Source organism: Arvicola amphibius, chromosome 8 (assembly GCF_903992535.2).
Source record: "Arvicola amphibius chromosome 8, mArvAmp1.2, whole genome shotgun sequence".
Lineage (NCBI taxonomy): Eukaryota > Metazoa > Chordata > Mammalia > Rodentia > Cricetidae > Arvicola > Arvicola amphibius.
In genome coordinates this window covers 21,916,795-21,944,539 of record NC_052054.1, presented here as the reverse complement: position 1 = coordinate 21,944,539, position 27,745 = coordinate 21,916,795, and the positions used below count along the sequence as shown (strand labels likewise).

Here is a 27,745-nt window from a genome sequence, read left to right as displayed (position 1 = left end):
CACCGCGGCTGAGAAGCTCAGTCCGAGCCGGCGAGAAGCGCAGGGAGCAGGACGGCCGGGACACGCGGCCCCGGTTTCCTCCGGGCATCCGGACGCCGGATCACGGTTCGTTTTGTCGCGGTAGTCCGCTTGGCTCCCTAACTTTTTTAGCATCGAGGACGCGGGGCGCCGGGCTGGCTGGGGTGGGGGTCGTGCTGACCCAGGGCTGGGATGCTGAGCAACAGCAGGTGGGTTTGGGGTGTGTTTCTCTCTGAGCGTCTAGGTACCTTCAGGACAAGGCTTTGGTTTTCTCACCTAGAGCCGGAAACTTTTTAAATATTTAAGAATATAATGAACGCTTCATCAGAAGTGCTTCAGAAATTTACGAATGTAGACTGACTTTATAGAGCTACCCGAAGCAACATTTGTTTTCAGTCGAGATGCTGAGCTTTGTTTTATTCTGCTTTATTGAATGGAGGTGCTCTTTTCGGTTTGGTCGCCACTTTCTGAAACACATCAGAAGGGGCACTTCTCGACTTTAACTTGACAGTATGACTCAGGAGCCAGGAAATACAGGAACATAGATATCTCCTTGAAACAGCTCCCACAAACCTTCCGGAGTTGTGTTTAGGAGGGAGACCTGGTGGCTTTGCTCAGGGAACCACATCACGGAATTCTGTCGGCCTTCTGGCTCCACGAACATCAGCTGAGACCCGAGTTTTACTTCCTGTGACTCTCTCACTTGTTCGAGCCATTTCTCAGTAGAGGGAGGAGCTGTTGTTTTTACACGGGCATCCAAAAATGAGTCACGAGGCTGCTCTAATTGAGCGACTTTGCTAATAAGACTTTGAAAAGTGGGATTGGATTACCAGACTTAGAATTCGACCAGGGGATGAGACCGCTGTTGTCAAACTGGGGCAGGCGGTCTAGGGAGTAACTATTCAAGTTCTCAGTTTCCTAAAGAGTCTGGTGGGACAGCATGCCATCCAGGATCACTAGGCTGAGCTGAGATAACCCTTAAATCATGAGCTTTGACACAGAAGCTCAGTAGAAAAGGAATTTTGTTATCCAATAGTCACTTGGTTGTCATTTTCAATATTTGGTAGGAACAAGACATTTAATGGGGTGATTGTTAGTCACTCTGGAATTAAAAATATTTCAGGTAGTTTTCTTTTACCAAATTAGCGTTTTAGGAAACATACAGACACTTTTGAAGAAGGTAGATGATTCCTGGAGCCAGACATTGAGATCAAAGTCTCACAGTGGCTGGATAATAGCTCTTAGAAACGGACTTCACTGTCTAGAAGCTCAGTAGAGACAGGAATAACTGTCACCCTAGGTGAGCTGAGGTCAGCCCTAGACAGCAGCTACAAGGCTCTGGTCTGTTCCGGCCTCTTCATCAAGTTCCATGTATAATAGTCATGGACACAGTGCTATCCCTGCAGCTAGGGCCATAGATGAGCAGATTCTTAGGGAAATTCAACATCACGGGAGGGGTGCTATGAGAAGCCTATACCCAAAGGAGTTGCCTCAGTATGCGTGTGTGTGTGTTGAAATCTTGAGATTCCGAATGTTCTGGATCATTGGTGGGTCAGCAAGGGGAAGTTGGAGGTCCAGTCCCCTGCTTGTCTTTGCACGCAGCCGATTTTTCACTCAACGTGTGGTTTAAAGGTACTTTAGTGAGACATGACTTTTAAGTGTTTGAATTAACCATGTTCCATGTTACTTAGTAGCTGTGTAAGGGTAAATGCAGTATGTTTTTAACCCTGGGCAGTTGTGGGCACACTTAGTAATGTGTCTTTTTAAGAACACCATGACTAATGAGTAGTTCCTCACTGTAGACCACTAGATCGAAGCAGCTGTCTGTTCATTGGTTTATATGGTTTTTGCTCCTCATTTGGAGGGTTGACCTCCATGGCTTTAGTTGCCTGAGTTCTGATATATTAAATAGAAGATTCCAGGAATAGTAATATACTTTGATTTACTTTATTTGAGACATGGTCTCATTGTGTATCCCTGCCTGGCCTGGAATTCACTATGTAGACCAAGCTGACCTAGGCCTGCTGAGTGTTCATCATAAAAGTGTATGCCACCATACCTGGTGGTAAGATACTTTAAGAGAGGGAAGATATTCATGCCGAATTAATCATGCCGTATTAATTGTTCTATTAATTCTTGTTCATCCCTTACTGTGAATAATTTATGAATTTAAACTTTATCTTAAATATGTGTGTACCAGGGAGCAGCATAAATAGGAGTCAGGCATTCACCAGAGTCTCTTGGGCAGGGTCTGTGAGGATTAAGATGGACCAAACATCCCAGTCCTCTGAGGCAGCTACATAGTAAAGGACAACAGCTAACTTAAAACAACTTTAATTGCTATATTTCATCCCCCCGTCCACAGCCACAGAGTCACTTCTTGTATAAGAAAGAAAAGATAAACCATGTTAGGCATTGTGTTCCTGAGCTTTGGCTTGGGCTTGACGCGTGATGCTGTGAAGACGTTTTAAACAATGGACCTGACTGTGGATGAGGGTTGTCCAGGAACTGGAGGGGTGGCTGGCCCAGCAGAAGGGACAGCAGCAGTGCCGAGAACTGGAATAGTATTCTGTGGTCAGGAAACTCCAGCTTGTTTCCTGGGGGTAGGCTGATGGGAGGGCAGAGAGATGAGAGCGGGAAGACAAAAGGACAGGATCACAAAGGTCCGTATGCCACATGGGCTCCAGACTTTATCCTGTGGGGGCCTCTGAGGAAAGAAACAGCATCAGACATGTGACTAGAACAAAATGGTGCTGAGGAGAAGGTACTTGCCACACAAGCACCAAGATTTGAGCCTGATCTCCAGCACCCATGTAAGGCAAACCGCTGTCACCTGTGATCTAAGCCCTGGGTGAGCAGGGACAGAAGGGTCCCGGGACTTGCCGACCTTCTGGTCTACCTCCATCAATAAGTTCCAGATCCAATGAGAGAACTTAGGCACCATGTCAACCTCTGACCTTAGGCATGCAGACACATATGGACCCACACACACATGAACATGTGCACCCCCCACACACGAAGATGTGCACACATATACATGGATAAACACAAACACATACACATACTCTTAGAACAGATTGGCTGAGAGCTACATGGTCCTTAGGAGATTACTGTAATATTGAGATGAGAGTATGAACAATGCTAGAATAAAGTGGTGCTGAGACAGGGAATTGAAGGAAGGCATTGATAGAACTTACATTTTATTAACATGCAGGATCCCGCTGCCTCTTGAGAGCTGGGCAGTGAGGAAGAGGGGGAAGACATAAGATGCTGCCTGTATTCCTCGTTAGTGACTGGAATAGGAGCCTCCCACCCAATGGAAGAGTTGGTGTGAGCTAAAGGATGGTGAGGAGCTTATACATTACTTGGCATGTAAAATTTCACACACCTTAGACAAAATTTGGACCAAATAATAACTAGGATTTTATGCCAGTTAGTTTTGTGAACTTGACACAAACTAGAGTCATCTGGGAAGAGGGAACTTCAACTGAGGAATTTCCTCCATCAGGTTAACCAACAAGCATATCTGTGGGACATTTTATTGATTAATAATTGATTTGAAAGGGCCCAATCCACTGTGGGTAGCACCATTCCTGAGTAGATGGTCTTGGGCTGTATTTTCAAAGCAAGCTGAACAAGAAGTGGAGAGCAAGCTAGTAAGAAGCATTCCTTCCTGTTCTCTGCTTCAGTTCCTGTGTTGGGGTTCCTGCTCCAAGCTCCTGTCCACCCATCAGTAACGAGTTAAGTCCTAGGACATATAAGCCAAACTTAGCCTTTCTTCTGTTAATTTGTTCTCTTGGTCAGTATTTTAGCATAGCAACAGAAACCAATCTAGGGTCGATGTACTGAGTGCTTATGTAGGCCAGGCTTTATTCCAGGATCAATAAGTAGATTAAGTCTTTTATTCCTCACTGGAATCCTGTGATAAATTCTCTAACAGATATAAGGAAGGATAATGATTGACAGTATTGGAAATTTATCCCAAGCACCTGATCCATAGTTTCTACATGCTGACTTGCTTTCTGAAGAAATGGATAAATAAATAACTGTTTAGCCTTTGTACCAGACTCAAGTTACCATCATTCTTTATTTGTTATCACAGCAGTTCTTCCCTGAGCAGGAATAGCTCCAGTCATGATACAAACACTTCATGGCCTCTGTTTTGCTATATAGCATCTTTCTACTGCTTTCCTTTGAGGAAATGTGTGATCCATCTAGGAATACATCCAGGGTTGCCATAAATTGCTCCAGTGTGGTGGTCTGAGTGCGAATGGCCTCCACAGGTTCGTGTATTTGAATACCTGGTCCCAGTTGGTGGAGTTACTTGGAAAGGATTAGAAAGTGTGGCTTTATTGGAAAAGGAATGTCACTGAGGATGGGCTTTAAGGGTTCAAAAGCCCGCCTCCTTCCCAGTTCTCTCTCTCTCTCTTTCTCTCTCTCTTTCTCTCTCTCTCTCTCTGCCTCACAGTCATCGATCAAATATGAGTTCTCAGCTGCAGTTCTAGCCCCATGCCTGTCTGCCTGCTGCTATGCTCCCCACCATGGATATAATGGACTAAACATCTTTATGGAGACTAAGAGCCTCTGAAGAGTCTCAGAGCTCTGGCCTCCAGAACTGTTTCTTAAGCACTGAATGTTTATTCAACTTTTTCCTTTTTTTGATATCCTGGTCAGTAGAAAGGCTTGCCAGGGGCCCGGGTGCTGCTAATCAACAGGTTGTGGGTCCCATGGTGAAAGAATCACTAACAAATGCAGTCAGGGACATAAGAACTCCAAATCTCACACTCCTGGCTTGTGATCTGCCTGTGGATGCCAATTTTGTCTTGCTTGGACTCTAAAACAGGTACTGCCCCTAACGTGAAGAACCTTACGCAGTGAGCAGACCCTGGTGTACCCTTATCCTCTTGGCTTTGGCTTGACAGATGGTTAAATTATCTTCTGTGAGATCCTGTTTTGTCCTTGGGGCATTTGAGTTGATGCCAGTGGTCCTAACACAGGTATTCTCACGAGCAAGCCACTTCCCACCAAGTCCAGCCCCAACTCTACACCATTCTCATTGTCTGATGACCTGACCTCCTCTGACTTGGATAAATACTTTGGTTTTTGTTCCACACAGTATTAACCATCTTGACTTTGACTTTAAAGATACAGACGTGCTTATACTGTGCACAAGCTTAACCAAATGCACCAAGGTTAAAGCTCCAAAATGTTCCAAAATATAAAACTTGGTGCCTTTCAACATTTTCTTGCTAGGTGAGTTAAATATTTTGAAACTTGAGATTTATAGGGAAATTGATAGTCACCTGTTGTATGGAGGGCAACTTAGAACCTTCTTAGACAACTCAACCTACCTGTCTCTTTTAAATTTAGATGTCTGTTTAAATTCCTATGGCTGCCTATAGTTCATTAAGTCCTTCTCTCAATAGAAAGTGAAAGATTTGCATTACTATTTCATGTCTTGCTTCCTCAATTCTGCTGGGAGTTCCCTAAGAGAGGGTCACTGCTATGGTTGACTTTGGCAGGTTACCTCAGAGCCCCCCTCCAGCTCCACCCCTTTTACTAGCCCTTCTGTGACTTTTGCTGAAAACAAAAATATCTGTTATCATAAGCATGTGTGGTTCAGTCTCTAAACCTATGGGTCTTGGAGACTAGTGTATATCATTTAAGTTCTTTAAAGGCTTACTAACTGGTAACTTTTAGTGTGAATTATTTTGGGGGTTTGAACTCTCTAGTTGAGACGATGACGTGTCTTTAGCGTTCATTGAGGGTGTTTTCCTTTCCAGTGGGTACTAAGATACTCGGATAAAAGTCTCCCAATAAAGTATTTCTTTTTGTGTAGTGGACTATTCTACACCTCCCTCTGTTCAAAGATGTGAAGCAATATTCTTTACAGAACTTATTAGTTAATAATGTGAATTTCAGCTTTTTGGAATTATGGAGGAAGTAGGACATGTTCTGTCTTCAGGGTCAGCTCTGAATGGCAGCAATCCTGCCTCCCCTCCCAGCTTCCTTCTGTACTTTCTGCTCACACCCATTGGGCTAGTGACACACAATCTGATTTTGGATAAAGTAGGACAGTTCATGAGATGAATTCTGTACTATCCCTACTCTGCCCAACTTGTAGCCTCTTTATTTACTATAGCAATCTACATGAAACAATGTCTTATTGATAGTTCATGGCTCTTTATTGTTGACAGTCCTTTCATATGGTGTAACAGCCGGAAGGACAGAAAGGACAAATTGTATTATTACTGCTGTCATTGCCCCCCTCTCTCTCTCTTTCTCTCTCTTTCTCTCTCTCTCTCTCTCTCTCTCTCTCTCTCTCTCTCTCTCTCACACACACACACACACACACACACACACACACCTATCTAAAACCTTTTGAAAATCCTGAAACAGCCCAGTAAACCTCAGCGTGTAGCCTGAAGGTTATGAATATCAGGATGAATTGCCTAGGCTATTTCAAAACAAACAAACAAACAAAAACCTAAAGAGGTGGAACAAGAAGGAGGAAGAGGAAAAAGAGGAATGAAAGAAGGAAAGGAGGGAGGGAAGAAGAGAAAAAAGGAGGAAGGGAGAAAGAAATGGAAGGAGGGAGAGAGGAAAGAAATTTCTGCCCTGGCTTTCTCTCATCTCAGATGAAGAGACATCAAATTCCTTGAAAAGCTGTGCTTGAAGGAAGTCTCCTTATAGGAATCAGTAACTCTGCAAGGACAGGAAGCTCCAGGAAGTTTTATGCAGAGCAAATGTCAAGGTGCTAGCTTTAAACCTTAATGACCATCTAATAGCATGAAAGAGGTAGCTGGGGTAGAAAGATTAAACATTCATAGAATCAAGAAAACACACCATTTGACTCACAGAAATGGTCAATAATTTTTCTTGGAAGGGGAAGGCACTTGAGAACATATTGATTTGGAATCAGATCTTTGCAGGAAACATTAGTCATCTGCAGAATAACCTGGTCAATAGGGGCACTTCACTTTCTTTTCTTCATTCCCGAGAAGTCTGGCAGTTGTCATTTCTGTGCCCTCTGTGTGTGCTTCAGGCTCCTGCTCAAGTTATCTCTGCCTCAGTTTCCTCTCCAAGTAAGCTACTGGGAGTTACCTCCAGCCCTATGTTCTCTAAGAAGACTTCATGTTCTCAGAGTTTGACACTCTCCTCTGAACACCACTGCCTGGTCCTCCTCTCATTATTGTTGAGTTTATTGCCACTGGGAGGTCAAGGACCATCTTTCACCTGTGACTCATAAAAGTGACTGAAAACAAGCATTCTAGTGACCTTATTTATTTGAGAACCATTTATCAAGGGTCTCCATGTTAGATACTCTAGAGAACATTACAAACCCACCAGGCATCGGCACAGGCACAACCCCGGACCCCATGGAGGTTGCGGGCAAGCAGAACCCAAACAGCAAGAGACTGTGTTGTAAACTGCTCAGCAGGGGAAAAAATGGTGAGTATTAGGAAAGAGGAAGCGTGGGGAGTGTCAGTTCATAGACCCAGTCCGAGGTCAGAGAAGAGGTCACATTCCCAAGAAACCCAATTCACACCAAAATTGAAGCCGGGAGGGTGGCTTTTGTTACAAGGGTCCTCTTTTCAGCAAAGGGAGATCTGCTAATTCTAGATCCAAATTGAGATTCCTTCACATGTTTATGTGGGCATGCAAGTGCACACACATTTGTATCTGTGTATGTGTGTGTACGTGATTGTATGGGTGTGCACACACACACATGTTCACACGCGTGTGCATGTGTTGGGAGGGCAATGCTGCTAAAAGAGAAGAAAGTGATTCCTCCATTTGAAGAGTTAAATCAATAGGAAGGAACAGAGAAGGAACTTTCTGGGTGTTTCATGGAATCTGCTATGGTTAGAAGTTGGTCTTAATATCCCAGTGTGTAATATATAGTGGCAAAAGTCAAAATCAAACAAATTTAAAGCTCCGAAATTCATTAATATGTGTGGTAGTCTTTTAAAAATTACTTTTAAGAGTATAGGGCTAGCAAGATAGCTCAGTGAGTAAGGACATTTGTCACCAAGCCTAATGACCTGAGTTTGAAACCCAGGACCCACATGGTGATGAACCCTGATACCCACAATCTCCACACAAAATGAATAAATAAATGTGGGGCCTGGAGAGAGAGCTCCCACAGTCAAAAGCACTTGCTGCTCTTGCAGAGGACCCAGATTTGGTTTCCAGCATCCACATGTCTACCCACAGCACAGCCATTTGTAATTCTAGTCCCAGGGGATCTGATACCCTCTTCTGCACCGCTCAGGCACCAGGCATGCACGTGGTATACATACATACTTACATACATGCAGACAAACACTCATGCACATAAAATAAAAATAAATAAATCTCTAAATAAATAAATGCAATAGAAATAGCTTTTAAAATAACTTTTAGAGTCACTATGCTTGGAGTGACACCCTTGAGGTTTTGCTCTAAATGGCCCAAGGGGTGAAGCACATGCACTCCAAGCTGTGTCAATTCTGAATTCTCATCTGTGAACTTGGCTTCCACGCAGGGGAGAGAGGTTGCAATACCTGTGTTGCAATTGGTAACCTCCTCCCAGCTTTGCAGCTCATGATGGGTCCTTCCTTTTTCTTCTCTTCTGGCCAATTGTTGATCTTATTATTCTGCCGACTTATTTTTCCTCTGCTTTTACAAGCTTATCTGAGGACAGGAAAGGTGAATTCATGTTTTTTTTAATTTATTTTTTTAGCTATTAGGATTTAATGTTTAAACTGCAAATCATTGTGTATTACTTACTTTTCTGTGGCTGTAATAAAACTTAAGAAAGAGAATTTACTTTGTTTTTGAGTTGCAGAGGGTTAGAGCCCAGGATGGCAGAGAAACTTGGCAGCAAGCAGCAAGTATGGTAGCTGGAACAGGAAGCTGAGAGTTCACAGCTTGAATCTTGAGCACAGAACAGAGAGTGTGAATTAGTGGGAGGCAGGGCTTTTTACTCTCAAAACTCTCCCCCAGTGACATACTTCCTCCACCAAAGCTACATTACCTAGGCTTACGTGAACCATGTCACCATCTGAGGATCAGGTGTTCAAATACCCAAGACTATGGGGGACTTTCTCGCTCAAATCACAACACATTATTATTATTTTGATCCATTAATCATATTTGTGAATTTGTGTGGGACCTTGTAACATTAAATATGCATGTGCAATGTGCACGATTAAATCAAGCTAACTAATATGCCCAGCATTTTGTTCGCTTACCTCTAAGACATAAAGTGTAGACATAAATTTTAAATTTAATTCCTTGTTTTGTTGAGTGTGTGGAGGCCAGAGACAGACAGCATGTGTCTTCTACTGTTTATTCTCTACCTTAATTTTAAAATTTATTTCTTACTGTTGGGGTGTTTCATACATAAATATAATACATTTTATTTTTTCCAAAAAGAAGTAATACTTTTTAGATGATAAAATTTGTTCCTTAAGAAATCAAATTATAGGCACATCAACCTGTCTTCAAAGGTTAACAGCTGACAATGGGAATGTTCTACTTAGTCAGCATGTCTTTGTTGATATCGAACTGGACAATTTCTCAAGTTATGAATTGCTCTTAACTGAATTTTGGGAGTTGTGGACATTTGTGTATCTGGCTCACTGACAATCACCTTACTATATTCCACCACTGCTGTCCTCAGCATAAACATAAGGAACATTTTCCATTTTCATTGCTTCAGTTTAGTCTTAGTGCTGAAAGCACAAAGCTTGTATTTTTATTTCTCTCATTTTGAGCTAAGTTGCTAAGTGTAACTAGCATCTTGTTATTCTCTTCCTGTTGTGTGGAGATTTCCAGTTATATGTCCTTATACTTGGTTTTCTTTCCCTCCGGGATTTCTCCAGACTATTATCATTATTCTAATGGACAGATAAAGATTTATGACTTTTTTACTGGTGTTTCTTTTATCGATTTTGCATTTTTAAATCTATAATTTCCCGAGACATATTAGAGAGTTTATGGTAAAGTTACAGAGAATTCAGTATGTGCCAGCCAATTATGGCAGCCTGATGAGTTTAAATAATTCTTATTATTCTGAAATGCGTGTGATCACCTACCAGTTCTTTGTATGTATTTGTGATGTTTCTCAGTATTTTACTCTTATCCCTTTGTCTATATTTTTTAGGTTAAAAACTGCTATTCACTTTTATTATTGTTTTATGATAGATGTCATGTCAGCCAAGACCTCCTTTACTTTCTATTACTGTATTTTCAATTTATATAAAAAACTTAAGTGTTCATTAGTTGAGGATTATTTGTTTTATTCTGTGTGTGTGTGTGTGTGTGTGTGTGTGTGTGTCACATGTGTGTGCACCTCTGAGCACCTGGAAGCCAGAGATCAAACTCAGGTGTCGTTCTACAGGTGCATTCTATTTGTTTTTTGAGACAGGCTACCTCACTTGTTCTGGAAATCCCTGACTAGCATGGTCTACTGGCCAGCCAGCCCCTGGGTCTACCTGTCTCTGCCTCACCAGAGCTAGGGAACAAACTTGTGCCACCAGGCCTGGTTTTTTGGGTTTTTTGTCTGTTTGTTTGTTTGTATGTTGATTTGGAGAAATGCACTTCCCTGACTAAGCCATCACCCCAGCCCCGTGATGCTGCTTTAGCGTCATTGTCTCAACTTTCCCCGTTTCCATGTCCCTGTCAGGGTTTCACTGTGGAGGCGAACTTGAATTCACTGTACTCCTTCCTCAGCCTCCCCAGTGCAGAGATCACACGTATGCATACCACAGTTGGGCTCTGGGTAATTTTCATTTTCAGGTTTTTCATTTAAAGCCTTGTGGGAAGCTTGGGTTTATTGCAATCAAAACTTAACACTTGAAGACTTTCTGATTCCCTCGTAAATGCGTTTAAGGGTTTATTACCGAGAGTCAATGGCAGAAAGAGGCACACTCAACAGGAAGACAGTTTCTGAATTCTCTTTCTCATTTTCTTCTTTTTCCTTCCTTTCTTTCTTCTTTCCTTCCTTTCTTTCTTCTTTCCTTCCTTCCTTTCTTCCTTCCTTCCTTTTTCTTTTCTTTTCTTTTTCCATCTTTTCGAGACAGGGTCTCTAGAATGCCGCTCTGGCTGTCCTGGCACTCTCTACGTACACCAGACCAAACTGGCCTTGAACTCACAGCGATCTTCTTGCCTCACCCACCCGAGTGCTGAGATTGGAAGTGTGTGCCACCACGCTTGGCTCTTCGGAAGTCTTCATCACCCTACACTAGCACAAAGTCATTGCAGCAGCCTTCTGGTTAGTAATTGCTTTTCAGAGGCAGTCTTCCCCCTTCCACGCCGCCCAGCTTCCCTCTGTCCTTCTCTTTCTTCTCCCCTTTCACTCCCCTTCTCATTCTGCCCTTCAGAAAGGATGTTTATTGTAAGGGCACAGCGAGCTGATGAATAGCTAGAATCCCACCTACAATTTCTTTGTTTTTGTTTTACCAGTACTAGGGATGAAACCCAGGGCCCTGCACATGCTAGAAAACCACTCTGTGACTGAAATGTACCCCTGCTGCCGTTCTTGAGATGGGGTCTCATTTACTTCCCAGTCTGCCCTTGAGCTCAGTCTTTAGCTCAGGCAGGCCTTGAACTTATGATTAACCAACCCCTGCAAAAATGGGTAAGATTATGTCTATGTCTTTCTTTTCTTTTTTAATTTTTTACCAAACTTACATCTTTGAGAAAAACCAATTAATTCCATTAAACATGTAATGAAAAAAACCCAGTCTTCTTTCTCATTTCCACCAAAGGCAACCACACCCGACCCCCTGAGGCGTGTGTCTTCAGTCTCCAAACAGCGTACCTCTATCACAAGTTTCTGGGTTTTTTAGTTTTAGGTATTGATAGTGCTCTAGCTCATTTCTCCCCTTCTCTATCAAGACATGCACACCCAGCCCCAGTACAACTCATCATAATTTTTTTTTGGTTTTTCGAGACAGGGTTTCCCTGTAGTTTCTAGAGCCTGTCCTGGAACTAGCTCTTGTAGACCAGGCTGGCCTCGAACTCAGAGATAGATCCGCCTGTCTCTGCCTCCCGAGTGCTGGGATTAAAGGCGTGCGCCACCACTGCCCGGGTCAACTCGTCATAATTTAAGCCAGGTCAATATTCAGTGATTAATATTATGAGCACACTAATTGAAGCAGAGCCTTGTATTATAACCTGATTATGTTCTGGAACGCACTGTATGGTCTGTTTTCCAGAGAGTTAGTTACCTTGTCCCCCTTGTTCTAGTCTCGCTAGCTTGGCTTTCTTTCCAATTATGCAACTCCAGATTGTCTAAATCTCTCAGATGATGATCCCCCTGGAATTCTGTTGTCTTCATCTTCCTGCACAAGCCCACAGGCTCCTTCCCCATCTGGAAGACGGTTTTTCAGTCAGGTGCCCAGTTGCCAGTCTAAACCTTTCCTCTGTCACCCCACTCCGTGGAGCTCTTACTGTACAAGCATGAGGACCTGACTTCGGATGGCCGGCACCTACGTAGAGAGCCAGGTATGGCAGCTCGGGTCTATGATCCCTGCACGGAACAGGCAGAGAAAAGAAAATCACTCCAGGTTCGGGGAGAGACCTTGTCACAACCAGTAAGATGGAAAATGATGGAGACATGGGCACATGACATGCTGTCACGGCTCAGACTGGCTTACCCACGTCATGCATGATTCTTTCACAGCCTCGGAAATGTGTGGAACTGGAAGAACCACCTTGAGATGCTTGAACATAAAAGCGCATGTGACCATTCTCTTTCTTTCTAGAATTTTCTTAACTCTTCAGGGTTGCCTTCATCATTCTTCATTTTATTTAGTTTCACCTGCATAGTTTATGAAAAGATTTTTGTTGGTAGAATGTTCCACATGGTTTTTCTCAATGGCTCTGTGGGATGTCCCTATCCAGAAGAAACTTCTCAGAATCCTCTGCTTGACCAGAGAAATGTGCTCCACATCATAGCTCCAGGGTTGGTGCTTCTGAATGCGATTGCTGAATATTTATCATTTGTTGTGATAAAAAGAAATCTGGAAACAGACATTTTAGGTTTTTATTGTGGACTATTTTTATAGTCATGACACATTTCTTAAAAAAATAAGTTATTCTCATTTTATATACACTGCTGCTTTGCCTGCATGTTTGGCTGTGTGAGGGTGTCAGGTCCCCTGGAACAGGAGCTACAAACAGTTGAGCTGCCATGTGGGTGCTGGGAATTGAACCCGAGTCCTCTGGAAGAGCAGCGAGTGTTCTCAACCACTGAGCCATCCCTCCATATATTTATATGAGATTATTTTTGTGAGCTTTTTGTGTTCTTATAAAGAATTAAACGGGGAGAAAGAAATTTTTAGAATATTTGGGAAGTAAGTTATGTAAAAGCTCAAATAGGGTTGGCAGGAAGGCTCCATCAGTAAAGGACTAGCTGTGACAGTCTGGTGACTGGAGTCCAGTCCTTGGAACTGATTTAAAGGTAGGTAGAAGGAAAGAACTGTCACAAAATTGTTTTCTGACCTCCAGATATAGCCATATGTGCTACAGTGTACATGTGCCCCTACAACCCCCATTAAAAAGGTTTAAGCTCAAATAATACAGTAAGTCCTAGGTGTCAAGGTCACTTTTGGCCATAGATGAAATGGGACATAAGCTGTTAACAGCACACTGACTGTATTAATAGCACTGCTCACACATGTGCTTACCAGGTCTGCATTATTTATTTGAGCAGATTAAGGTCCCATGGATCTCAAGAACTGATGAAAGCAGATAGCAAAGACAGAGTGTTTTCTCTTTCTTGTGTAACAGCTCCTCATGGAACATCCCACCGAGTCCTCTCCCAACACTGAGGTCGGCATTCATTCATGGGAGAAGGTAGCTAGCAAGGAAAGGCGACAAAGGCGGGCTTGGAAAGCCCCAGTCTCTTAGGAATTGCATCCCTTTCTTGGGAATCCCCCCTGTGTACCTACTGGGACCCTGGAAGCTGAGGAATCCCAGAGGAGGGGGATCAGTGGCACAGGTGAGGTCAGAATATGACTTCACATAACAGCCAGGAGTGAACCTTCAACGTCTAGATAGGGGGTTCTAAGTAGACCTCTGGGTCTGAGGACAATTCTCCTGTCACCTTAACATGAGTCTGGCCACATCAACTCCTGACAGTTTTTAGAGACTTAGTTAAACTCCCACTAATTTCAGTTCTTTTTAGTACGGTGGCGAGAAACTGCTCTGCTTCAGTTTTTGCTGACGCTGAGTGGTAGACGTAAGCCATTTCGAAGGTTGTCCTGTACCCGCCGGCTGCTCTTTATTTGGGTGAGTTGAACAGTAGAATTGAGGTACACTCAAAACTACCCACTTCCCTTCCGAAACTGGCTCTTCAGGTTCTCCAGATCTCTTATCAGACTGAACCCTGGCCAAGGTTAAAGCTACCAGGTATCTCTGTGCTGTCCTGTGCAGCATGGGCAACAAGAAGCAGCTCCCCGGCTCCTGAGCTGCAAGGGCAGTGTGACTACAGTTTTCAACGAGAAAGACAGAACTATCCACACATTTGTTAAGAAATGTGTGATTCTTGAAAAGTGAATGGTTCTGCTTTATATAAAATTTTAGATAATAAATGATTAGAATATCATAAAGGTAATGTACAGTTAAAAATATATACTTTAGGCCATGACCATCAAATATTATGATCATCAAGATAGTTATTTGGAATATTGCTTATATTTTCATTTCAAATTATAACAGATTTTCATTTGAAATGCATGAGAATTTACTTTCCATAAATTATGATTTTTCTGTGATTCCTGTTAGCTTCCTAAACTGAGGTTTAAAAAAACGTACACTTGGGAGGCATAGAGCAACCCAAAGACGGTTGTATCAGTGAGTATCTTAACAATAAAGCACCCCTAGATAGTTATTAGTCATTTCTTATGTTTGTGAGGGTAGCATGAATTGGTCCATGTAAACCTTCCACAATTAGCAACCTCTGGATGGACTTCCCTTGGTCGTGTCCAGGCTCAGTCATTCAGTCCCTCTCTTGTGTGGTCCCTAGTCTCTCTCCAGCTTCCTCACAATGTCCCCGATGGGAAGTGGCAGCAGTCAGAAATTTCATAGATACATAGATTGTCAGACTTACACAACAAGTATTTTATCCATGGAGCAATCTCACTTGCCTAAAAATTAAAAGGGACTCTTAATTTTTGTCCCCTCCACTCCAAATCTTATAGTCTTCTATCTTTATTCTTGCTACATCTATGTGTGCATATGTATATGAATAATATGTATATGCACAGTATATAAATAGAACCTGCTGAGTCCACTTTTGGTTGATTGTGCATGTTTTCAGGGCTGGCCAGTGTGTTGGATAACCAGTAAGGGAGATCGTCCCTGGAAGGGGCTAATCCTCCCTCTCTCGGCAGTCAGTAGTTGCCTGTGTAGCTCTGTGTTTGGGGATGGTACCCCATAAAACTGTCCCCTTTCCATGCTCATTGATGTTGCCATTGTTCTGGTCTTGTTTGTGCAGCCATACCTAGGAGAGAATTTCACAGCAAATACTTTTAGCATTTCTTCTAGCCCTATCTTTTATAATTATACCCCCTCTCAATGAAGAGCCTTTAAACTTTCATATTGTGCCCTACAGAAAGGTTAAATATGTTTTTGACAAATGTGCTTTAAAAAACCAACCCTATTTGGTTTTTATTTTTTTAAAGTACCTTGAGAACAACAAGAAAGTATTTTAAGCTTATAATCTCTAAAAGATAAAAGAATACTTTCTTGCTAGATGGCGGTGGCACATGCCTTTAATCCCAGCACCCAGGAGGCAGAGGTGGGCCAATCTCAGTGTGTTACACATTGAGTTCCAGAGAGCAGCCAGGGCTGCACAGAGAAACTTTGTCTCAAAAACAAACAAAAACAAAAGAATACTTTCTTCCTTTTTGATACACCCACTTTTAAAATCAAGAAACAGAGCAGAGCATCCAGGATTACTCAGTTGAGTGAAATGATTCTTAATGGATTTGAGTCAACGGGTTGGGGAAAGAGCCTGTGTTGTCTTTTAAGGGTGTGTTCTGATGGGTGAGCTTGAAAACAACCACGAAGCTACTGTGACAGAGTGGAATGTCCTGTTCCCAGCCAGATGACTGTGCTGTGGGAGTGGCTGGGCAGGAGTAAGTGGTTGAGCAAGCTCTATACAGGGCGATCACAGCTAAGCAGGCCGTGACCTCATCACGCGTGGGTAGGGCTGTGCCCTCTGCCAGCCAGGCAGTGTACCCCGGTGCGGGCCGCACCCACCAGAGAAGGGGTGCTATAGGAGCTTTTCCCAGGGTCTCCTATGGTCCAGCAAACACCTTTTGATCTGTGGCTATCATCTCCTTTAATAATTATTTAAAATTTACTATAAGCCCCAGGACTAACAGCTGTATATCACAGAACCTGAAATAAGAGCTTGACCACTATACAAAAGTGACCGTTTATGCTCTCTTGGGGACAAGATCCTTTCTGCTTCATCCATAGTTAGATAGGGCAAATACTATAAAGCGCCTATGTCTAAGTGTGTTCTTAAGTTCATATTGAAAGGAAAACATTAAACTTCCTGAACTTTGAGCATTGTGGTAATTTGAATGCCATTGTCCCCCATAAACTCATAGGGAAGGGCACTATTAGGAGGTGTGGTTTTGTTGGAGGAAGTGTGTCACTGTCAGGGCGGGCTTTGAGGTTTCCTATGCTCAAGATAACACCAGGGACTGAGTCCACTTACTGTTGTCTTCTGATCAAGACATGGCCAACACTATGTCTGCCTACACTCCGCCATGCTCTCTGTCCTGATAAGAATGAACGGAACCTCTGATCTGTAAGGCAGTCCCAACTAAATGGTTTCCTTATAAGAGTTGCCATGGTCATGGTGTCTCTTCACAGCAATAGAAACCTTAACAAAGACACGCATGAAAGCAGAATGAAGTCTGAAACCCGTGTTTATCATAAGTATAAGTTTAGAAAGGACTGTAGGGTTTGTTTCCCTCCCATCTTCTCCAATTCACCTCTCTAGCAAACTCCCCGTGGTCCAGTCTGAACCTCCCTCTGCTCTGCATTCTGCACATCCATGTCTGATTTCCCTCACTACAGGTCAAAATACTTGTAACATATTGCTGTGAAGCCAGGAAGGATTTTATTTGTTGGTATTAGGCAATATTTCCTTGATGTATAAATTGGTTTGTCATACCGAGGTACGACAGTCCGAATGGCTTCTAGGCCTGTTAAGTTTGCTGACCACAGTCTACCAAGGGCAGCATGGAGCCCAACGCAAAACCCTCAACTTACTTAAACAACCTTACATTATGGGTTGGTTGGGTTTTTGTTTGTTTGTTTGTTTGTTTGTTTTTATAATTCAGCATGTAGTTCTCCGGTGTGAACTTTGTAGATGGCAGCATTGTATCACAGTGTCAAAAGGCTGGATACCCCTGGCACCAGAAACTCATTTCTTACAAGTTCAGGGGTGCTGTAAATTCAATGTTAGGGTGTTGGCAAGTTTGGAGGTTTGAACGAGATGTCTGCCAATGTCTGGGGCATTTGACCACTCTGTCCCCAGTTGATGGCACTGTTTGGGAGATTTAGGACATATGGCTTTGCTGGAGGAAGTATGTCACTAGAGACGGATTTTGAGAGTTTAAAGACTCACTACTTTGAGTTTGCCTTTTCTGCTTTGTGCTTGCTGTTCAAGATGTAAGCCCTCAGCTTTCTGCTCCTGCTGCCTTGCCTGTTGCTTCCCTGCCATGATGGACTCCATCCATCTAGAACCATAAGCCTCTGTAAACTCGTTCTTCTCAAAGTTATCTTGGTCTGGGTGTTTTGTAACAACCATAGAAAAATGACTAATTTGACAAGGTTTGTTTCTTCTGATGTCTGTTTCCTTGGCTCACAGATTAATTCTATTTTCTCCTAGCTGACTTTTGAGTGTGCAAACTTTCTCCCACTGGATTCCTTACCAGCCATATTGAATTAAGATCTATCCCTCAAAGACTTCATTTTAACTTAATTTCTTCAATACCAGCACCAAATACAGAGGTACTCTGCCATGCTAGGGTCAGGACTTTCACGTATGAATTTGGAATGAGGCACAATAAAGTAAATAATCCACATGCGATAGTTACTGGCAACCACTTTGATTCAGACAGCTAAAAGATCGTTTTGTTTTGTTTTGTCTTAAATGAGCCAGATTTTTCATTTATTCATTTCTTGGATTTGAACTATTCTCCAATGATATCCTTAACCTGAGCTTCTTTACCGTAGCCCTTAACCACTCCACAGCTGCAACCAACCACTTTCTGTGGCTTCCCCCTCTCGATCGGTTTTACAGAGGCCTGACCATTGGCCTAGTTTCTTGCTGTCATCAGCCTTAATCAGCTTGTTTGGGTGCTCACCACAAAGTGTCTCCACCAACTTGACGTACATAGCCTCATCACAATCGGATGCAAGCCCACAGAGATGGATGTGGTGCCTGTCTAAGGCTTAGCAGGTTCTTGTGTAGCATGTGCTAGGCCATTGTGGATAAGGGCCGTCTTCAGCACTTTTTATACAGCAGTACTGACATCTGTTACACCTCCAGCAACAATGCCTTCCTAGGCCATGGTGGTAGATTATGGGTGAGGTCAAATCTTGAATATACTTGTGCCTCTGCCTCCACACACCTGTGTGGCAACAGGGGAAAAGCAAGATGATGAAAAGTTTTAAGCCCTTTTTTATTGGTGGTCAGAACAAAAATCAGCTTGTGCCTCTGCAAAGTCTCTTGGTGCCCAGGCATACAGAGTTCTTAGAGGTCAAAAGCACAAGGACCATAATTTGCATCACGTTAGATGAGTGGGGTCAGTGCAGCCTTGAAACATTCGTTTATGAACATAGTAATTATTTTAGACACGGCATGCCAATTGTTATTTTACTTACAACTTTTCCAGTTATTCGAGTTACTTTAATCATTTGGTCAAGGCCATGGAAACCGCACATGTGTTGCCAAGGCAGACATGGCTGTTGGGAGGTTGTGGAGAGGGCTGAGAACTGTCTAAGCAAATACACAAATGGAGTCAGGACAAGATGGCATTACCTTTGTCATTTCAAAGGGGCATAATTTACACTAAAACAATGAAAAATTTTCTTATTTTTTGGTGCTGCAGACTAAGTGTACATAAGCCTTCTCCCTTATGATCAGAGTTATAGCTATGCATTGTGTTTACAAAAGATTTTTTTTTCATTTTTTTTCCAGTTTATTTAGTTTTTTATACAAAAGATTTTTTAGGGATGAGCAGGGACAGTGACTGCCCTGGCTGTTCTCGGTAGCATCCAGTGTGTCAGTTATGGAGTTATCATCCCCATTCACTGATCTTCCTGAGTCCTCTTTCTTGATAAGACAGAAAAAAAGTGTGTGTGGGAGTATGCGTGTGGTGGTATTCTCATGTGTTCATGTGTGTGCACACACCTGTGCATGCAGATGTTGATACATACATGTATGTCTGCATGTATAGGCCAGAAGGTAACATTAGATGCCTTCAAAAATTTTTCTCCACCTTATTTTTTGAGTGAAGGTCTCACTGGATTTGGAACTTCGGGGATTCACCTTCCTCTGCTGTCCCAGGGCCATGATTACAGATTTACATCACTGAACCCAGATTTTCACATGGGTGCTGGGGAATTTCAACCCAGGTCCTTATGTTTGGGTGGCAAACTCTCTACCAACTGAACCAAATTTAGAAAATAGCAAGACTTTACGGACCAAATTCAATAGTAGGATCTGGGTCCCAATGGCCCTTGTATTTAGCTATTGCCACCCTTCATTTTGAATTCTGTTAGATAACTTATTATTGTACTTCAAGGTGCCACATAATAGTGAAAAACAATATCCATTTTCAATGCCCTTTTGTTAGTGTCTGCCTTAACTGTTCATATGAGAGTGAAGAAATTCTAATAAACCCCTACCATGCTTGCTTACTCCACCACTAGGCTTCCTGGATTGTTTTCATAACTTACCAGTCTGAAAGTAAGTTCTCAGTTAATCTTCATTTCCTATGCAGCCCCTCTTCATCCTCAGAAGCCAGAAGACAGTGGTTAAGGAAGACACCGTCTTTCTGTAGTGGGGGCGGGAGAGGCCAAGAACCATCCTTTTCTTTCGCTGATGGTTCTGGGCCCTTTCATTCTGTCTTCAGCCTGGGGACCATTAAGGTGTTCCAGCACTGCCTGACTTTCATGGTCGCAAAGCTTCCACAATAAGAATCCATGGAGTGGGCTACAAATTTAGCTGTGTACTAAAAATCACAAGGAGCTCATTCTAGAGCCCCAGTGAAGGCAGCTGCAGCACTGGGAACCCTCCAGGTGACTTCATGGTCTCCCAAGGTCTGAAATCCACTTGGGCATCATCACCTCCTTACTTCTCTGTGTGCTTTTACCTGTAATTTTATTGCTCAACAAAAGAAGGGTTAAGCAACTCACCTTCCTTCCCTTCCTCTCTCAGGCCACATTACACATGTGTGTAAAAGGAAAGTTAGAAGAAAGCTAGCTTTCTGGTGATTAGAAACCATCTTTGGTACTTCCCACCTGAGTGTGAATGAAGGCAGAAGTTACTTTAGCGAGTTTATAAGCACTTTACCAACGTTTATTATGCTGCTCTTTGCCACTGTGAAACTCTGGGTCGGCTGAATTGTCTGATTTGTTTTTATCAATTACTATAGTTTCCTCTTTTAGGATGTCGTGGTACATATCAACCTACCGACTATAAAGCTGCTTTTGACGCTCGTTTGTGCCCTCATCTATGTTCTGATGTGCCTTCAGTAAAAATGCATACTTCAAATATTTCTAAAGACACTCTCGGAATGGAAACCTCTTGGTTCACACAGACACACACACACACACACACAGAGAGAGAGAGAGAGAGAGAGAGAGAGAGAGAGAGAGAGAGAGAGAGAGAGAGAGAGAGAGAGAGAGAGAGAGAGAGAGATTGTAGTTTTCCTGATGCTTGCCTGCTGGCAGCTGGGAGAACTTCCAAGTGAGTAGAACTTACCCATCTAGGTCTGGGCTGTGTAGGAAGAGTGGGCAGGAAGGTTCCAGGAAGGCTTTCAGTTAATCCCTGCCAAAGGGCCTGAACAGTCCCTCTGCCATTCCCTTTTCCTTACAGGTTAAGGACTTGTACCTTCAAATGCTTTTAGATCTTTACTGATTGAGGACCTATGGTGTCAGGTGGTGAGATTCTAAACACAAGTCACTCTGTGAACATTTTGATACCATCTTCGAGGTGCTTTGGACTCTGCTTTGCTCTCCATGCTGAGTCTCTTCCCATAGTTCTTTCCAGCTTCAGAGGAGCAGCAGAGAGCGTGTGACCTGTCTACAGACAGAGTACTAGAAATCTGACATGTGAGATTCTTTCCCTTTGCCAACAATTCCCTTCCATCATAATGTTTTGCAAGGCTTGGTCAAGATTCAAGGAAAGCATCTATGCTCTAGTCTTGTTGTGTCCATCAAAATGTATTCATTTTGTCCACCCAACTCTTGGAGAGTAGAATGTACTGAACACTACCTTAAGCTGATGGATGTGGCTCCCATTCTGTGCTAATGAGTTAGCGTACTTCCTCAGGGAGCACGGAATGTCAATCTAATAGTCACACAGATTATTACAATTAATTATCAATCTATATGTAGCTCATAAAATTATGGAAAATATAGAACAGCAAAAGGAAGTAATAGTGACAGTCATGTTATCCCATGACTCAAGGAAAACACTCTGATGCATCTTGCTCAAGTCTAGTTCAAATAGTTGTGTGGGACTGCCTCAGTTTCTCCCTAGCCACCTTTCCTACCTGAGAGAACTTGTGCTTTTCATCTCATTAGGTGGCCTTCTACACTCTGTGACTTATGGAGTAGCCAGTAAGTAGCTCAGCATTCTGTGCCTCAAAGCCATTTCCAAATATCTGCCAATTTAATATGGTGGTGGAAATATGCATATTTCACAGACTCCGCACATCTTCCCATGTGTCCTTAGAATAAATACCTACTTGAAAAGATTTCAGTATGTGTTGCTGAGCTGTCCTCGTGTGTTCTTTCAGTGTTCCCTCTTTCCAGAATTTTCTTTAAAAGTGTCAGAATCCTGTATTACTTTTAAATGTTTCCTGATAACTTGGTGGGAGAAAAAGGAAAGGAAAAGAGAGGCTGGAGAAATGGCTCAGTAATTAAGATGATGTACAGCTCTTGTAGAAGACTGGGTTTCAGTGCCCAGCACCCACACTGGGTGACTCACAGCTGCATCTAACTCTACCTCCAGGGGATTTGCCTCTGGATTCCTCAGACACTGTACTTAAGTGCAGACACACACACACACAATTAAAAATAATAAAGAAGAATTTAAGAAAAAAAAGTAAAACACTCACTGATATATTTTGTATTTTTTAATAGTGAATTTTTTATGATTATACATTTGCTATGATATTAGAGTAGAGCCTGGTCCAGAAATGATATTTATAGAGTCATATATATCTAACTTGATTTAAACTTAATGCAGTATGTACATGTATTGAAACATGATATAGCACTCCATTAATATGAACAATCTTATATGTCAGTTAAAATTAATTAAAAATAATCAAACTATTAGCCCATCATCTGCCTCATAATTTCTCCCCAGGTCTCTCCGCAGGCTGGATCTTTTTTACTGTCCAGTCAATTATTCTTCTAGGAGAATGACATTCATTGACACTGAGAAAGCCTGGTATTGACTTTACTCGCCAAAGGATAGAAATGACATTAGAAGCAGGAAAATGTGTCTCATTAAGAATTACCATTACAGAATAAAATTTCTACTTAGCTTACATAGATAAAGTTTTTGGCAGCTGGGAGGCCATGGCCAGTGCTCACCATTTCACCGTGGTTACTAATCCAGATGTCTACCCTCCATCAGCACTGCTGCATGACACTATGTCAACCTGAAAGAATCCTTTGAGATCAATTCGTCCGCGTGATTGTGGAGCTCTTGGGAGCTGTGCTTTGCCACAGACTATGTCCTAGGAACAGGTTTTTTTTCCTCACCAGAAAGCATCATATATAAGGGCAAACTAGCCCCAACTCACATTTTCACTCCACTCAAAATGTGTATACTTAGGAAACATGGTTATGTCTTAACAATGATTTGTACCAACCTCGCAAAAGGGGCAAGGTTTCTGTTGCGTGATGGATATATGAGACTATGTTATATTATTGTCGTAAGATTGTATGATTCAATTTTTTTGTATAAATGGTTTTTGATAGTGAAAAATGTCAACAGTGGTTACCACTAGAAAATGATATTGGGAAAAGGAGCTAAGAAATCTCCTTAGAGAAATCTTTTTCTTCCCCTCCAATGGGGTCTGGCTGTGTTGCTGGGGCTGTGCTACTGGAACTCGTGCCTTAGCCTCCCCGGCAGCTGATCCACAGATACACACCGCTGCACCTGTCTTTTTTTTTTTTTTTTTTTTTTTTTTTTTTGGTTTTTCGAGACAAGGTTTCTCTGTGGCTTTGGAGCCTGTCCTGGAACTAGCTCTTGTAGACCAGGCTGGTCTCGAACTCACAGAGATCCGCCTGCCTCTGCCTCCCGAGTGCTGGGATTAAAGGCGTGCGCCACCACCGCCCGGCCTGCACCTGTCTTTGATGGCCAAATTTTCTTTTGCATCGCTTTACTAGAATTGCCTTTATTTTGGTGTTATTTTACTTCAAACAGGTTTGCTTTGGCATTTGTGTGCCTGTGTTCTCGTGTGTGTGTGTGTGTGTGTGTGTGTGTGTGTGTGTGTGTGTGTACCTGTGTGGGAGGGTGCATGTGCATGAGTGTGTGCAAGCATGTTGGTGTCTTCCTAGGTCGCTCTCCACCTTATTTTTGGAGACAGAATCTCTCTCTGAAGTTAGAGCTCCCTGACTTGTTTAGCCTGACCGGCCACCAAGTCCTGAAGAGCCCTCTGTGCAATCCCAGCGCTGGGGTTACAAGTGTACACTGCCGCATCCACCTTTTGTATAGGGGCTCAAGATCAAACTCAGAATCTCTGAGCCATCCACCCAGCACCTTTAGAGCATGAGTTTTATTTATTTATATATCTGTTTATTTATTTATTCATTTAAGAGAGGGTCTCACTATGTAGCCCTGGCAAGGGATGGAACTCACCATGTAAACCAGGCTAGCCTCAAATTTACAGAGATATACCAGTCTTTGCCTTTGGATCAAAGGCATGCACCGCCTTGCTCACTCATCTCTTTGGTTTTGTTTCGTGTGTGTGTGTGTGTGTGTGTGTGTGTGTGTCTGTCTGTCTGTCTGTCTGTCTGAGTGCAGTTGAACACAAAGGCCAGGAGAGGGTATTGGATCACCTGAGCTATGGGCAGTTGTGAACCCGCAGACACCAGTGCAGAGAACTGAACTCAGGTCCTCAGCCAGAGAAGAACCTCATCCTTAACCACTGAGTCATCTCTCGTGCAGCCTGTTACGTCATTTTTAAGAGACAAATACATCAAGTCTACTTTACTTTGATTTTGTTTTTGTTTTGTAACTCTGGCTGTCCTGGAACTCACTCTGAAGACCAGGTTGGCCTCAAAACTCAGAGATTCACCTGACTCTGCTACAAAATGCTGGGATTAGAGTTGTAGCCACCATGCAGACTAAATAAGCCAACTTAACTTTTAAGAGTTGTTCTAAGTACAAGGGAGGGATGTTTAACAGTGACAGCCACAAAATCGGGAAAAATTAGTGTCTGTCGCAAAGCCTCGTACATTGTCATTAGTCAAAAGTTTACAAACTTTTCTGGTCCCCCTTCCCCCTTGTATCTGTGTGTCTAATTCTTCCCCCTTGTATCTGTGTGTCTAATTCTTTTATATATTTGTTATTTATTTACTTTGAGACAGAGTTTCTCTGTGTAACAGCTCTGGCTGTTCTAGAACTCACTTTGTAGATCCAACTGGCCTAGAACTCACAGAGATCCTCTTGCCTCTGCCTCGTGAGTGCTGGGAATAAAGGTGTGCACCACCACCACCAAGGCTAGTGTGTCTAATTCTTGATGGAGAAACAAGAAGCAAGGAAAAAAATTAATTCCCAAAGCAATCTAAACTTTTAAATCAGTGGCTGAGTTGAGGGCACCTGTGTCATTGAAGTACATTGTGTAGAGGCTGCGAAACACAGCCAAGAGCCTGAATCTGAGCCATCGTATGTCTCTACTTGTAGGTGAAATGTCATGGGGCATTGAGCCCCTTGATGCACCCAGGGAAAAGGAATGAGGAGCACTGAGGTTCAGTTCCTCTTAATGAAAAGATTTGACTGTCGCTAGAAGATTCTAACTACTGTCTCTACGTGTAGGCAAAATGAAGGACCGGCTTGCAGAGCTTCTAGAGTTGTCCAGGAGCTATGACCAGCAATTCCCAGACGGGGACGATGACTTTGACGCTCCCCACGAGGACATCGTGTTCGAGACCGACCACATCCTGGAGTCCTTGTACCGGGTCATCCAGGACATCCAGGATGAAAACCAACTGCTGATGGTGGATGTGAAGCGCCTGGGGAGGCAGAACGTCCGCTTCCTCACGTCCATGCGGCGCCTCAGCAGCATCAAGCGCGACACCAACTCCATCGCCAAGGCCATCAAGACCCGGGGCGAGGGCATCCACCAGAAGCTTCGCTCCATGAAGGAGCTGAGCGAGCAGGCAGAGGCTCGGCATGGCTCGCAATCGGCGGTGGCACGCATCTCGCAAGCGCAATACAGCGCGCTGGCCCGCGCCTTCCAGCAGGCCATGTACGAGTACAACCAAGCCGAGATGAAACAGCGCGACAACTGCAAGATTCGCATCCAGCGGCAGCTGGAGATCATGGGCAAGGACGTGTCGGGCGAGCAGATCGAGGACATGTTTGAACAGGGCAAGTGGGACGTGTTCTCAGAGAACCTGCTGGCCGATGTGAAGGGCGCGCGGGCTGCGCTCAACGAGATCGAGAGCCGCCACCGCGAGCTGCTGCGGCTGGAGGGTCGCATCCGCGACGTGCACGAGCTCTTCCTGCAGATGGCTGTGCTGGTGGAGAAGCAGGCGGACACGCTGAACGTCATCGAGCTCAACGTGCAGAAGACCCTCGACTACACCGGCGAGGCCAAGGCGCAGGTGCGCAAGGCGGTGCAGTACAAGAAGAAGAACCCCTGCAGGACCATCTGCTGCTTCTGCTGCCCCTGCGTCAACTAGCAGCTGGCTTGGACCTTCACCACTTGTGCCCTGAGGGAAACATGTTCCGGATGCCAGCCAAAGGCATCCTGCACTGGGCCAAGGGAGAGGGTCCCGATTCCTGCAGAATTGAGAGAATAAAGAAAGGACGGTGGAGTCAGGAGGCAAGATTTGGGATCTGGCACTTGCCTAGAAAGATGGTTGTTAGCATCCTACGGTTCGTTATCCTATGGTTCATTAATGCAGGCAGATTACCAATGGAGTTGTGTGGCGTCATTATAAGATACCTAGCACTCAGCATCACAGGGAGGCGCTAATGCCATTGCTAAGGTCAATGTCATGAAGACTAAAAGAGGAAGTCCAATTACATATACAAATAGTATGAGTACATTATCAAAATTTGTCTTCGTTTATCTTCTCTGGAAAGTTCCTTGGTGCTATTCGATTTTGAGTGACATTCACTTGAGTATTTCTTAGTTCAATTTCGAGTAGCATTGGCCTGGGGTAAACTGGATGTCATTCACTTCTGGTTATTTATTTATTTTGCGTGAGCCTTGCCTATGTGGAAACCTTCCCTCGGTTCTCTTCTGCCACTTATTAAACCACACCGAACATACACGGTTTCCTTCTCTCTCTCACCTTCTGTACCTTCCACCAGAATATATATGCGCATGAACGCACGTACATATATATGTATATATTCATATATATGAATAATTTTTGAAATATTTTAAGCACCAAATATTGAACAATCACTCAAATAGAACTTTTTTAGCACTCACGTTTTATATTTTTCACAGATAACATTTATTTAAAATTTATCTTTGTACTGAATTCCATATGAATATGTGTGTATATGTAAACTAATATCCACTCATTTGTGTACATAATGGCCAATTGGATTAACTTTGCTTTGGGAAATTCTGTATTTAAAGAATAAGAACATTGTTTGGTCAGTGCCAATGTTGCTTTGATTGTCGTGAGTGTATTTCATCCCTGACTGCATGGCTCACCGTGCGTCAGACTTTATTTTGAACAACTGTGTGCTGTCATTCGTGCAGATAAGTGGGAAAAACACGTGACACAATCAGAGGTACTAAAATGACGTTCTTGGAAATAATAATTCATCTTACTATGAACCTTTCCTTGCATGTGTTAAAGCAGAGAGACTTAAAGTGAAATCTTTTTTTCAAATAGGCGTAATCCACATGACACTATAACTATCTTTTTTCTATATTTACATCATGACCCATTGAAAATAACTGTTATTTTTTTCAACTATTTTTTAAATTATGGTTAAACTTCCCCCCAAACCCAACTCCCCACCCCACCGCCGCTAACTACAATGTATGCATGGAACTCTCAACTAACGCATTTCCGTCAGGGCGCTCGAGTTACAGTAGTTTTACAGTCAACCAGGCGGTAAAACTTTTTCAGGTTTTAGAGATTTGCTTTCACTTCAAAACCTGGAGGTGATGTTCCAGACCATGATCACACATCCCGGATGTCTTCTGAACCGACTCTGAGTCCCTCTTACACGTTCTTAAATACAGGAGTGATTTTAGTTGGGAGTTGT

The 27,745-nt window shown here is 43.1% G+C and overlaps 1 protein-coding gene and 1 pseudogene across 1 annotated transcript; one reads left to right on the top strand and one right to left on the bottom strand.

The window, feature by feature from the left end:
• On the top strand, positions 1–27,745 carry Stx11 (syntaxin 11). Its single transcript, XM_038339693.1, has 2 exons — positions 1–105; positions 25,322–27,745. Exon 2 carries the CDS (start codon positions 25,327–25,329, stop codon positions 26,188–26,190), a length of 864 nt encoding a protein of 287 aa, XP_038195621.1. The 5' UTR covers positions 1–105; positions 25,322–25,326; the 3' UTR covers positions 26,191–27,745.
• LOC119820951 lies at positions 18,210–18,608 on the bottom strand (annotated as a pseudogene).

Bases quoted from the DNA above. Each gene is read 5' to 3' on its own strand.
- Stx11 (XM_038339693.1), top strand. From the start codon at position 25,327: ATGAAGGACCGGCTTGCAGAGCTTCTAGAGTTGTCCAGGAGCTATGAC.